This window comes from Pantherophis guttatus, chromosome 3 (assembly GCF_059756535.1).
Source record: "Pantherophis guttatus breed Tessera chromosome 3, ASM5975653v1, whole genome shotgun sequence".
Lineage (NCBI taxonomy): Eukaryota > Metazoa > Chordata > Lepidosauria > Squamata > Colubridae > Pantherophis > Pantherophis guttatus.
In genome coordinates this window covers 122,629,983-122,644,248 of record NC_142065.1, presented here as the reverse complement: position 1 = coordinate 122,644,248, position 14,266 = coordinate 122,629,983, and the positions used below count along the sequence as shown (strand labels likewise).

Genomic DNA, 14,266 nt, shown 5'->3' with positions numbered 1-14,266 from the left:
TATAGGACTATATCAGGGATTTCGAACAGCAAAGTTATAGTGTCCAAGATCTCATTGCACAAATGAATTCCTCGTAGCCAGAGAAAGAAAGTTAGCAAATAGACTTAGAAGTCAAAAGCAAAACCAGGTTAAGACTTAGACAAGGGTCTGGAAATCAATATTTAAGATTCAAGCAGAAAAAGGAGGGCACCCTGACTGTTGGATAATCAGTGTTGACAAATTAACACAATTAAGACAGTCAGTGAAGAGCTACTCTTAACCAAAGACAAGTTCTTGCAGCAGCTACTATTTCATCTATACTCAGCTCGTGTTTTTTCAAGCTCCCTCAGGTCTAATTGTAAGGTCATCTAACCACACTGGATTACTCTCAGGTTTCTCTCATCTTTACAACGCTCTTCCTTACGTTTTGTCAGGGACCATTCTTGGGACTGCATTAGTGGGTCTAAATCAATTCATAATGCAATAGGATTATTTTATCTTTCTTCTTCCTCTCAGAAAGCTGCTATGCCAGGAAGGGCTTCTTTTACATTTGATGGATAGTGAACATCCAGTTCCACAGAAACAAAACAATCAATGCTTTGACTCTATAAAGCGGTTTGCTCCCATGTGCTCCCTTTTCTATTTTGACTGCTTGGATACTAGCTTATGTACCCCTGAAACTTGGTAAACAGAATTGTTTTGTTTTGACTTCTAAATTCTGAAAACAGCTCTTATTTTCTTTCTTGTAAATCTTCTACAATCAATTATAAATATATTTATATGTATTGTAGAATAGCATTGGATGTGAAATGGTGCTTGTGTAAGTATATACTGTAAATCCATTGCAAAGGATCTTGGAACTTGGATTGAGGCAAATTTCTAAGAGGTCTAGCAGTGTATGGAGAGTAGGCATTAATGACTTATAATAGTTTGCAAACTATTTTCTGTAACTTGTTATTCTCTTAATATTTCTGTGTTGTCAATATTATTTTTTATGTTGGTACTTCCCAGTTTTGATTTGGAATTGAAGACTTAAAACTGGGTTAGCACCTTAGCTTTATGAGGTATTCGAAGGGAATATGGTAATTCTTGCATTATTATGCTAAAAATACTATTACTTCACATACTATAAGTGCAGTCACTCTGGTCCACTTAAGGTGACTGAAAAGTGGAATTTCTCCAAACTTGTTGGTTATTTTTAAATTATCCTTATGCTTTGGAGCGTAACATATAACTATTACTAAACCATAGATTCCTATTTCAGTACACCTCCACGTCTTTCTAGATCAGGCATGTCCAATTTTTTGGCTTGCCTAGTCTGCACTGAGTGTAGAGGAATTGTCTTGGGTCACATATAAATAACAAAGTTCATTTATTTTGGGGGGTTTTGTGGGGTCATATTATTAACTGTCCAGCGGCCCACGTCTGTGGGTTGGACATGCTTGTTCTAGATGATACCATTTTATGCTTCTCATATAATTCTCCCCCCCCACCTCCCGTTTTAATTTTCTTATTGAAACCAAGAAATCTAAGCTGCTCAAAAGTTTTTTTGGATTGGGATAGTAAATAATGAAAGCAACAGGTAACCTTTCTAGTTACGTAGAGAAGGTATATAGAGAAGCTATCAGTTTTAACTGTATCCATGCCATTGGTCCTTGCTAACAGTAAGGTGGTACCAGTCAAAATTGTTATCCACTTTAATTCTTAATTTCTTCTGAGTTTTGCTTATGTCTAGAAAGTTATCTTCCATCTTATGCACTTTCATTCATTCAGGCAAATGTAAAACTTACAACAGAGCCATAGTTTACTGCTAGAGTCTGTAGAGACCATGGAAGGCCAAGGCCAATTAGAATATCAAAGACATTGCTTCCGATGGAGTTAGAAACGGCCATGTCACCCATTCCTGCAACACAAGAAAGTAGATAAGTCAGAATTACTGCAAAACAGAACTACTGAAGCAGATCTCTAAATCCATAGCTGGGCACTGCTTTTATTATGACCAGCTAAGATGTTGTAAAAGCATATGTAAGCTTTCTTCAGAACAAAGTATAAGCAGAAGTTGAGAAATGGAGAAATTACTACTACAATACAGGTGAAACTTGAAAAATTAGAATATCGTGCAAAAGTTCATTTATTTCAGTAATGCAACTTAAAAGGTGAAACTAATATATGAGATAGACTCATTACATGCAAAGCGAGATAGTTCAAGCCTTGATTTGTCATAATTTTGATGATTATGGCTTACAGCTCATGAAAACCCCAAATTCACAATCTCAGAAATTAGAATATTGTGAAAAGGTTCAATATTCTAGGCTCAAAGTGTCCCACTCTAATCAGCTAATTAAGCCATAACACCTGCAAAGGGTTCCTGAGCCTTTAAATGGTCTCTCAGTCTGGTTCAGTAGGAATCACAATCATGGGAAAGACTGCTGACCTGATAGTTGTGCAGAAAACCATAACTGACACCCACCATATGGAGGGAAAGCCTCAAAAGGTAATTGCAAAAGAAGTTGGATGTTCCCAAAGTGCTGTATCAAAGCACATTAATAGAAAGTTATGTGGAAGGGAAAAGTGTGGAAGAAAAAGGTGCACAAGCAGCAGGGATGACCGCAGCCTGGAGAGGATTGTCAGGAAAAGGCCATTCAAAAGTGTTGGGGACTTTCACAAGGAGTGGATTGAGGCTGGAGTCAGTGCATCAAGAGCCACCACACACAGACGGATCCTGGACATGGGCTTCAAATGTCGTATTCCTCTTGTCAAGCCGCTCCTGAACAACAAACGTCAGAAGCATCTTACCTGGGCTAAAGACAAAAAGAACTGGTCTGTTGCTCAGTGGTCCAAAGTCCTCTTTTCTGCTGAGAGCAATTTTTGCATCTCATTGGAAACCAAGGACCCAGAGTCTGGAGGAAGAATGGAGAGGCACACACTGCAAGATGCTTGAAGTCCAGTGTGAAGTTTCCACAGTCTGTGTTGATTTGGGGAGCCATGTCATCTGCTGGTGTTGATCCACTGTGCTTCATTAAGTCCAGGATCAAAGCAGCCGTCTACCAGGAGATTTTGGAGCACTTCATGCTTCCTTCCGCAGACGAGCTTTATGGGGATGCTGACTTCATTTTCCAGCAGGACTTGGCACCTGCCCACACTGCCAAAAGTACCAAAACCTGGTTCAATGACCATGGGATTACTGTGCTTGATTGGCCAGCAAATTTGCCTGACCTGAACCCCATAGAGAATCTATGGGGCATTGCCAAGAGAAAGATGAGAGACATGAGACCGAACAATGAAGAAGAGCTGAAGGCCACTATTGAAGCATCCTGGTCTTCCATAACACCTCAGCAGTGCCACAGGCTGATAGCATCCATGCCATGCCGCATTGAGGCAGTAATTGATGCAAAAGGGGCCCAAACCAAGTACTGAGTAGATATGCATGATTATACTTTTCAGAGGTCTGATATTGTTCTATGTACAATCCTTGTTTTATTGATTTCATGTAATATTCTAATTTTCTGAAATTGTGAATTTGGGGTTTTCATGAGCTGTAAGCCATAATCATCAAAATTATGACAAATCAAGGCTTGAACTATCTCGCTTTGCATGAAATGAGTCTATCTCATATATTAGTTTCACCTTTTAAGTTGCATTACTGAAATAAATGAACTTTTGCACGATATTCTAATTTTTTGAGTTTCACCTGTATTATTATAGAGAAATTTAAAAAGCCTCCCTAACATTTGTCTTTTGGGGTGAATGGAGGGGAAGGTGCTTTGAGGCTTCCTGTTCATCCTGTTTTTTGTCATTGTTTTCATTAGCATAACTTAGTATGCAGCAGTCGTGGTTTGCTACATATTGCTTTCAATAAAGAGTTTAAAGTGAAGTTTCACATGAAACTCCAAAGTTTAGAGTACACAATGACTATAACCCTACTGCTCTTTTCTTTCTTCTTTCTTCTCTCTGAGAGAGGTATTGTCTATTTGGTTATTCCCAGTTTTCTAGAGAATCTGTTTTTTTTTCTTTTTGAGTCATTGACAACAAGATACAAATGCAGCAGAGAACAGATTTAAAGATGAAATAAACTTAGTGAAACCATGTACCAAACTACTGCTATGTATTTTAATATTAATAAATGTAATAGCAATAGCAATAGCACTTAGATTTATATACCACTTCACAGAGCTTTTACAGCCCTTTCTAAGCAGTTTAGAGTCAGCATATTGCCGCCAACAATCTGGGTCCTCATTTTATTGACCTCAGAAGGATGGAAGGCTGAGTCAACCTTGAGCCTGGTGAGATTCGAACTGCCAAATTGCAGTCAGCTGGCAGTCAGCAGAAGTATCTTGCAGTACTGCATTCTAACCACTGTGCCACTGTGGCTCAATAATAATGTGTTTAATAATACCTGGTAATGATAACTATGTTGATTTATAAAATGAAAATAATAATGATATATTGCTGAGTTACTTTCACTTGAATTACACTGGTAGTGAATACAAATAATAAATGCAACCATTATTGTATCCTAAGGACAATGATAACTGTAGCAATGATAAGAATTACATATAAAGCCCTCCATGGCACCTGGTTACCTAAGAGGCTGCCCTTCTCCCATTGTTCTGCCTGTCTGGTACATTCAGGCAGAGCGGATGTGCTCCAGGTCTCCTCTTTTAAATGTTGTCATCTTTCAGGACCTAGGAAGCGTGCCTTCTCTGACACAGCCCCCAGCCTCTGGAATAGCATCCCTCCACAGATGCTGAGGCCAAGATGGCATTCTCCCTCCTGGGGCTCTGAAAAGCCTTTAAACCTGGATTTGGTCGCAGGCCTGGGATTAATGTACGCAAGGGATGAGTTGTCTTGCTTGTTTTAATAGTTGTTTAGTTCAGGCTGTCTTGTTTTATTTTATGTTTGTTTTGATTACATTTTACATTACGTTTTATATGATACCCAATGTCCAATGAGTGGGAGGCTATATTAAATCTAATAATTATGCTCTCCCTGGCTCCACCCAGCTGCCATCCATTACTGCCCCCTTCCCATTTCTCAATGTGTCTTTTGATTTGAAAATAGCTGTTGACTCTAAAGGGTTAGAGAAAGATTAGAGTTAATTTAGTCTAGCAATTCCCCCCCAAAAAGCAACTCTTCTACAGCATTTGCTGAGAAGAAACTAGTATTGAAAAGTTATATCTGTGGCGTGTTTCCAAGGATCTTACCCAATAACTCCAACACGAAATGTATTTGAATCAGAGTTCTTTATTAATCAGTTATTTCTGTTACAGGTGGACATCTGGAAGTGCATCTGGATCCCTGGGCCATATCTTATATACCTGGGAGGTGGGGCCAAGGTAAGGAGGGATCAGGGGAAGGGTTAGGTGGGTGAATGGGGTTAACCCTTACTCTGCCATGGGGAAGCAATGTTAGGCATTTATATGTAACAAATCCCCCTCTAAATGCCTAACAGTTGGAGCTGTGTGTGTATGTTGTGTGTGTACACCTAGTCTTGAAGTTAGGTAGACGTGCTGTTTATTCTGCAAAGGTTTGGACAGGATGTCAGCGATTTGTTCAACAGTCTCGCAGTGTATGGCCTTGATAAAACCAATATTCGTTAACTGTCTGACGTGCTTATGCTTAATGTCTATGTGCCTTGATCTCTGGCCCACAGCATCTGCCATGGATATGTCTATGGCTGCCTTGTTGTCCTCATGTATTATTATCGGGTAGGCTGGCTCAGTCCAGATGTTGGAGAGCAGGTCATCGAACCATGTCAGGTTGTTGGCTGCCTTGGAGAGGCAGATGTATTCTGCTTCTGCTGTAGATGTGGCCACCAGGTTTTGTTTCCCGGTGTACCAGTGTACTGGGCAGCCGTTGATGAGGAATACATAGCCAGATGTGCTTTTCCTGCTCTTTGTGTCGCCTGCCCGGTCAGCATCAGCATAGCAGGTTAATATGGGCTCTTTGGAGCTCACTGGCTCTAGACTTAGGTAGACATCTATGCTGTACTTTAGGTATCTGAGCACACATTTTACACCTTCCCAGTGGTACGTTTTTGGATCGCTGACGTGCCTAGACAAGACGTTGACCGCTAGGAGGATATCTGGCCTAGTCCAGTTGGCTATATATAGAAGGGACCCAACGACAGACCTATAGAGGGTATTGTCCTTAAATGTTTCACCTTCTTCGTTCATGTGTTTTGAAAAGTCAACTTGCATGGGTGTTTCGCATGGCTTGGCATCCTTCATGTTGCACTTGTGTAGTAGTTCCAATATCTTCTCCTTTTGGGAGATTCTGAATCCTTTCTGTGTTCTGTCGATCTGGAAACCCACGTACTTGTTTACCTTTCCCAGAGTTTTTAGTGCGAAATGCTTCCCCAACTTATCAGTGAAATCATCACATTTCTGTTTATGCTGGCCACAGTATAGAATATCGTCCACATAAACAAGCACGTATTCAATGGATGTGCCCTCCCTTTTGGTGAAGAAGCATAGGTCAGCAGAGGTGGCTGTGAATCCCATGTCCCTGAGAATTTTCGCTAGGCACTCATACCACCTCTTACTGGATTGCTTCAGCCCATACAGACTCTTGTTTAACAACAAGGTATCCCTCTTCTGTGTGTTTCTTCCAGGGGGTGCCCTGACAAAGATCTCTTTGTCTAGTTCCGCGTGGAGATAAGCTGTCTGCACATCGAATTGGTAAACTTCTAGTCCTAGAATTGTTGCTATCACCAGGGCGCTCTTGACACTCTCAGCCCTGACCGTGGGTGAATATGTATCGGTGTAGTCCTCCGGGTATTTCTGTGCAAACCCCTGTGCTACTAACCTAGCCTTGTACAGTGTCTTATTGTCCTCAAGCTCCTTGATTTTAAAAACCCACTTTGTCCCAATGGGTACCTTGTTGTCTGGTATCTTGGATGGAGTATACACATTTAGCTCTCTCAGGCTGTTCATCTCTTTCTCCATGGCCTCCTCCCACCTAATTCTCTCTTCCTGTGGCAACCTAAGTATGTCTTCGTAAGAGTTGGGTGTCGTGGTGTTTGTGTGTATTGATAGTACGTAATCTTCAAACCTTTTTGGCATTTTGTTCCTGTTGTGCCTAACGGGCCTGTTGGGTAGTGTTTCTGTGTCATGCATGTATTTGGCTTCCCTTTCTGTGAGTGCATCTACCTTTATGACGGGGTGGTCCTCTTTCCATCCCTTGGTGGCTACCCCTTGGTGTCTGGGTTTCTGTTTCTCGTGTGCCTCGGTTTCCGCTGTGTCTAGTCTACTCGTGACCCTTGCATTGTCTGTGACTTCCTGCCTGGAGAACACTTCGTTGAGATGTATTTTTGACCAGTTTGTGTTTTCATGAAACACTGCTGTCCTGGATATGATAAATTTATTGTCCTTGTCAATAAACCTGTACCCTTTTGTCCCGGACTCGTATCCCATAAATCTTAGTCTCCTTGATACCTTGTCCCCCTTTCGCCTTAATTGTTTTAGTATATGTACATCCGCTGTGACCCCAAATATGTGTAGGTGAGCTATTTGGGGTTTCCTGTTGTATAGAACCTCATAAGGAGTTTTGTTTACCACGCTGGACCATAGCCTGTTCAGGGTGCAGTTTGAGTATGTGAGTGCCTGCCCAGAAGTGTTGCCCCAGCCCTGCGTCTTCTAATACGCATCTTACCATTGTTTGTAATACACCATTTCTGCGTTCTGACACTCCATTCTGGAATGCGGAAAACGGCAAAGAAGTAAAATGTAATATTCCATGTTTCTTTATCCAATTGGAGAAGTCCCTTGATAGGAACTCTGACCCTTTATCTGTCATTATTTGTTTTATTTTGGTGTTGTGTCGTGTTTCTACCCTCCTGTAAAATTCCTTGAACTTTTGAAACACCTCATTTTTGTGATTGAGTGTGTATACGAACCCGTAATGACTGAAGTTATCAACTATAGTTAGAAAAAACCTCTTCTTGTACTTAATAGAGGGTTTCATGGGACCTACCAAATCCATGTGTACTAACTGGAAGGTCGAATTGGTGGTGCGAGAGGCCTTTTTTGGTTTGGGTTTTGTTTAGAGTTTAGAACATTTGCACATGGAACACTCTAGGTAATTGTTACAGTTCTTTACTTGCAAACCGTTTGAACATTCAGTCATTTTTTGTACAATTGGGAAACTGGCATGGCCCAACTTCCTATGAAGTAGATGGGCGCATTCATCACTGATGGGTTTGCCAATAGATGGCTTCCCCTTGTGTGCTGTGTCAGAAGTGTGTTTGTCCTCAGTGGTGTGCCCAGCCTTAACCTCTTTTGTCTCCCCGGGGGTACCTGTTTTGCCTTCCCTATTTTCTAGTTGTGCTTTTGTGTTTGTATAATCATTTTCTTGGGGTTGTAAGTATGTGAGCCCCCCTTCAATGATGATTTTGCCTATGTCCTTATTACCCTTTGTCATGTATGCCTTTCCTCCCTTAAAAGTCATCTCAATGCCCAAGTCTTTGCTGAGCTTGAGTGTGGCCAGTATATTGTGAGGTATCTCAGGTATGAGCAGTACCCCCTCTATTCTCCCTATCCCATTTATGTGTGTGTTCCCTTCTCCTGTTACCAGTACCTTGTCCTGATTAGCTACCTTAATGTGGTACTTCTTTGCTGTGAATGATATAAGTATGTTCCTGTTGTTGTTGGTGTGGTTGGTGGCTCCTGAATCGATGAGCCACGTGTTCCCTTTTCCTGGCTGCGTGCATGTGGGTTGGTGGTCCCCAAGGCCATACAGTGACCCTGGTTGGCTGTCCCTGGAGCTGTCTCTATGTCCCTCCTGTTTCTGGGATTGGGGGAGTCTCTGCGCCTGAATCTGCTGTCTGGTGAGTGCCTGTCTAGGAACCCTGACTTCCAGCCTTGCCTTTCCCTACGGTGATTATAGTCTCTGTCCCTTTGGTTTCTGGGGCAATCTCTCTTATAATGATTTCTGGAGCCACAGGTAAAGCATTCGGGGGTGTTGTGATCTCTGGTTTGAAACTCTACCCTTTTTACTGGTCTACTCTCCCTGCAGCTCGTGGAGTGGTCCCTTCTTAGGCTATCCTCAGCTATCAGCCTGTTGGTAAGTGTTTCTAGGGAGAGGTGTTCTATGTTGAGGCTATCCAGTTGCACTATAAAGTTTTCCCAACTAGAGTCCAGGGAATTTATAATTATACTCTTCATACTATCTTCAGAGATAGTCTCCCCCCTTTGTATAAGTTCTGCCCTGGTAGCATTTAGTTTTAGAATATGCTCACCCATGGGAGTTCCAGCCTTGTGCCTGGCTGAGTAGAACTCTCTAGAGATCTTGGTGGTTGTGGCTGCACTCTTGCTATAGAATAAGTTGAATATTTTTTGTAATATCTCAGCCACAGTCAAGTAGTGGCCAAGGCTGGGGTATATGCTGGGTGATAGACTTGCCATTAACAAATAATAAGCCCTGTGGTGCAGGCAATCTATATCAAAGGTCCAAGGTTTTCTAGGTGGGTCATTAAGTAAAAATAACATATTTTCTCTTAGAAAGATAATTTGGAGCTGATGATTCCACTCTAAGAAATTAGTCCCATCTAGTTTTAGCTTGTGGAAATCAGCTGGCAAAGTCATTGAGCTGTATGGTAAGTTACTCACAGTCTGGAGCTGTCCATGGTTTTGCAGGTGAGGGAACTCGCAATATGCTGGGGGAATGCTAGTTGCTAGTCTGTATGGATTTATCTCTATGTTCCTCTCTCTTCTTACAGGCGGCGACTGGGCATGCACGCTCATTTTGCTCCAGAGCTCGTTGGGTGAGGAACTCTCTGCTGCTGCTCTTAGGCCTAGGCCTAGGCCTGCTGGTGGGAGGGAGGCTGGACTCATCCCTGGCGGGCCCGTAGCCCTCCCTGGACGACGGATGCCATGGCTGGGCCCCTGGATCTCTGGCGAAGAACGGGAAGAGGTGAGGAGTGAAGCAGTCGTAGGTCAAGGACCTCTGGAGCTCGGTGGCGCGGGCGATGGACATAAGTCGAGGATCCCCTGGATTCAGCGGTGTGGTGGCGACGGCGGCAGCAGCGGCGGCGGTGGATCCTGGTCGTTGCTGGATGGTCTCCAGACGAGTAGAGAAGCCTGGCGGGTGTCGCACGACTGGTGAGTAGCTGTTTTGCCTTCGTATTCCTGGGTCTTGTGTAGTTGGTGCAGCGGGTGGTGAGTGCGAATCCTGCGGTTGATCAATCCTGCAGGTGATCGGGTTCCGGTGGTCGTTTTCTGGGTGCGTTGTCTCTCGGAATGTTGGCTGGGTCGCTGCATGGGTTCCGGTGACCACCCTGTTGTCCCTCTGGCTTTGGTGTGCCTCGGGGTGTTTCTTTGCAGGCGCGGGAGGCTTGAATGCGGAGCCGAGTGCTGCTGCAAGAGTCTCGATCGCTTTTTCCACTTCGGGCCCAGTAGGTGGGCTCTTGCAGGCCTGTGTTGTTGTTTCTGTGCGGTTTTCGGGTTCTTCCCCATTCGTGTTGGGGTCCTCGCAGGTTCGCGCCATTTCTTTTAAATCTCGGCTCCCCATTGGTTGTCAGCCATTCCAAGATGGCCGCTGGGAGCATGGCACGGAAATGAAATCGTCCATGTCCGGAACTTCAGCTTGGGAAAGCCTTTCCCTTGCTGGACTGGCAACTTCATTTTCTGGTTCCTGGGTGCTCATCGCTGCTCCATGGCTTTCCAGAAGGCCTTGGAGTTTCGCAATGAGCTCCTCTTTGCTGGCGGGCGCTTCCAGCATCTTCAGAATGGTTGATTGGAAGTTGTCTCTGCTCGGTGGCTCTGTTCTTTCGCTGCTGCAGGTTTCCTCTCTCAGTTCCTCGTCCCAGAGCAGTAAGTTCGGGTCATGTTCCTGCTCACACTCGGTCGTGTCGATTCTCGCTGTGGCGCCTTCGAGAGCAGCTCCTCCATCTGTTTCATATAGGCTCTGGTGAACATCCTATTTTCTGCTTCGGACTGGATTCCTGATTCTGCCATTTCTGTGAGTTGTGGGTTAACCATCCTCTGCTACCAATCTCTGGCGTGTTTCCAAGGATCTTACTCAATAACTCCAACATGAAATGTATTTGAATCAGAGTTCTTTATTAATCAGTTATTTCTGTTACAGGTGGATATCTGGAAGTGCATCTGGATCCCTGGGCCATACCTTATATACCTGGGAGGCGAGGCCAAGGTAAGGAGGGATCAGGGGAAGGGTTAGGTGGGTGAATGGGGTTAACCCTTACTCTGCCATGGGGAAGCAACGTTAGGCATTTATATGTAATAATATCTCTTCTTAACACAAAGGTATCAGCAATCAGGATTATAAACCTGCCCTCCATAAATTATTGTCATCCTTTATCTTGCAGTAGGATATTCTCTAAAATAGATGCATTCTGTGAGGAACACAGAATGTGAGGAACATATGTGAAATGAAAAGAAAAGTAAAGAAGCATGTTAGGAAAGTGGATAAGAAATTCTCTTCCCCATGCCAACATTTTCAAAATTCAGTCTTTCTTCTTGAATCTTTCCCCTCTTAATTACAGCCCTTAAATGACTCGGCTAAATTTTACTATAATCCTGACTGAACACTAACTATAATTTTGATTTAACCCCAACATGACGGCATATATTTACAAACCTAACCCCAACAATATATCCCATAAATATCGTTAAAACTAACTTTAATGATAACCCTGGATCCCTAATTTAACCATACCCAATACAATATGCTAATTTAAATTTAACCTTAATATAAAACATTTAATCCATTTCAAATCTACCTTTTCCCTTGACTGATATTAAATTGAAATTTAACCTTAACAGTAAAACTGAAACAAACATTTTTATTTATTTATCATATTCTTTTTGGCTGTCCATCTCACAAATTGTGACTCAGAGCCATTACAATCAAACCATAAAATCGATTTTTAAAAAATCAACAAATAGTATAATTAAAATGCTAGAAAAGAGCATCAGATTATAGTTATGTGCAATGGAGCTACTACATCAGATCACAATTCACTTGTGGCCTCCTGTTGATGCAGTCAGATTTTGAAGGACTTCCAGAAGGTGGGCAGAGATGGGGCCAATCTCACTTTGAGAGGATGATGTTCCACAGAGTGTGTGCCACAGCAGAAAAGGCCCATCTCCTGGCTCCTGCCAGATGTAACTCTTTGGCAGATAGGACCTACAGCATACCTCTTCTGCTGGACCATATGGGATGAGATGTAGTGGGGAAGAGGCAGTCCCTTAAATAACCTGGCCTCTGCTATGAAAGGCTCTAAAGGTCAAAACCAGCACTGGGATTAGAATTTACCTTAATTCTAACCCTAATGGTAAATCCCAATTCTAAAAAACCTGTAACACTAAGGAGTCTGATAGCCACATAGTTCCAACTTCAACATGTTTGGTTGCAATTTTCTACTCATTTTCTGTTTTTAAAATACAGAATTATTTATTTATTTATTCGCATTTCTATACCGCCCTTCTCCTTTCGGACTCAGGGCGGTGAACAGCCAGATAAAAAACATCTATACAAACATCACAATTAAAATAGAATTAAGATAATTTATAAATTTGGCTCATAATTTAAAACTTGTCAATTAAAATAAATATTAAAATTTTAAAAATTTTAAAACTAACCCTAAAATCAGGACAGATTAGATCCTGTACGGCTAGAATTCAGTGTGGGAAGGGTGATAATCTTGGGATGCTTGCTGCTGACATATTTGTTTTTGGCAGTCATGTGATTTGCAAGGCCTCGGTTTACCAACATCACATTCTTTGCCATATGTTGCATCACAGGAATATTATGTCTCCAGAATAATACAAGTAGTGTTGTAGAGATGACAAAATCTAGGGGCCTCCAATTTAGAAGTTAGGCCAGTACATTTAATATTGGGATAGGTGAGCCAAAATATAAAGTGGACGAGGCTGTGATTTTCAGCACTTATGATCAGAAAGTGTTCTGAGGACTACAAAAAAAGAGAGAAAGAAAATGAAAAGAAAAATAAGGAGGATGGAATTATAAAGGAAGAAGAAAAGGCAGAGGTGTGGCCCTATGTTTCAAATTGTCATCTGCGTAATCTATCATAACATACTTATGGTGAAAAATCAAAGAGAGATGGGAAAGAGAACGAAAAGGGCATGCAAGTTTGGAGACATTCCTTATCTTTCTTCATTATTATTTTTTTGGCTACCTATCTGAACAGAGACTACTCTTTTCCATATTATGAATATATATTCTCTATTGTAGAAATTGTTATTTCTTTACCCTGAAGCAGAATTAAAGAATGCCTTTTAAAAATCTTTAAGGATTCTGTAATATTCATATATAACAAATTACAAATATACCTTGTCTTGCCACAATAAGGCTTGCCATACAATCTGGTACACTGGTTCCAGCTGCCAGAAATGTGATCCCCATTATCACATCTGGAATACCCAAAGTGAAACCAATGACTGTGACCTAGAAAAATAAAATGAATTGTCAGGTTGCTTAAACACTTATCTATAATACCATTTGGTTTTCAGTGAGGTGTTCTGTGGATGGAGACACTTTAGGTTTTCCCACTGATCATCATGTGGCTACAACTCATTTCTGCAAGAGCAGTAGTACTTATTAGAACACTTTGGCTGAAAAAAGTATTAGATATAATTGGATTCCAAGAAGACTGTGCTGCAACTGGTTTGGGTGATATTATGGATGAAACCTAGAATAGGGAACTTGCAAGTACTCTCAACAATTGTTACTGAGTGCACTCTCTGGTCTGCTGCAGTATACAGAAAGAACTGTAGGTACTAATAAAGTAAGGCAAACTGCTAGAGTAGGAGTCCCCAACCTCTAGTCCACGGACTGGCACTGGTCCGCAGCATGCCAGCAATCAGCCTGTGCAAACAAATGAAGCCCCATCTATGGGATGCAGGCAGCATGCAAAACCACACCTCCTCCTGTTGGAGGAAACACCTTTCTCTGTGGAACCGGTCCTTAGTGCCCAAAAGGTTGGGGGCCACTATGCTAGAGGCCAGATGGAGGAAAAACAGAATTTAAGAACCACAGCATAAAAACCACTTCATGGCTTGTGAAAGGAGAAGAATCTTCATTGCAGGCAATGACCAGTCCATAACTAAGACTAGTACTATAGTGATGTAGTGCAAATAAGCATGAGAGGGTTTTTTTTCTTGTGCATATGGCACCCACAATCTTATGACCTGCTAAATTGTTTCAGGTTGTAAGTGGCTGATTTGCACTCCCATTCCTTCTTCCTAAAATTATTTTAGAGAATATCAAGAGGTTTGTACTATTTTTAATGAGTTATTTTGCTGAC

At 42.0% G+C, this 14,266-nt stretch overlaps 1 protein-coding gene across 8 annotated transcripts in view; it reads right to left on the bottom strand.

Annotated features, from left to right (window-relative positions):
• Positions 1–14,266, bottom strand: part of SLC24A3 (solute carrier family 24 member 3) — a 226,973-nt gene that overhangs the window by 20,509 nt on the left and 192,198 nt on the right. For 4 of the 8 annotated variants that reach the window (XM_034411747.3, XM_034411744.3, XM_034411746.3 and 1 more), the window contains exons 14-15: positions 13,293–13,407; positions 1,770–1,882 (exon numbers count right to left, since the gene is read on the bottom strand). In XM_034411747.3, the coding sequence (XP_034267638.1) occupies positions 1,770–1,882; positions 13,293–13,407 (228 nt within the window). Of the gene's footprint in view, positions 1–1,769; positions 1,883–11,151; positions 11,333–11,905; positions 12,220–12,581; positions 12,914–13,292; positions 13,408–14,266 lie in introns of those variants that run through there. The other 4 variants (XM_034411748.3, XM_087891275.1, XM_087891277.1 and 1 more) reach the window with 4 other exon arrangements.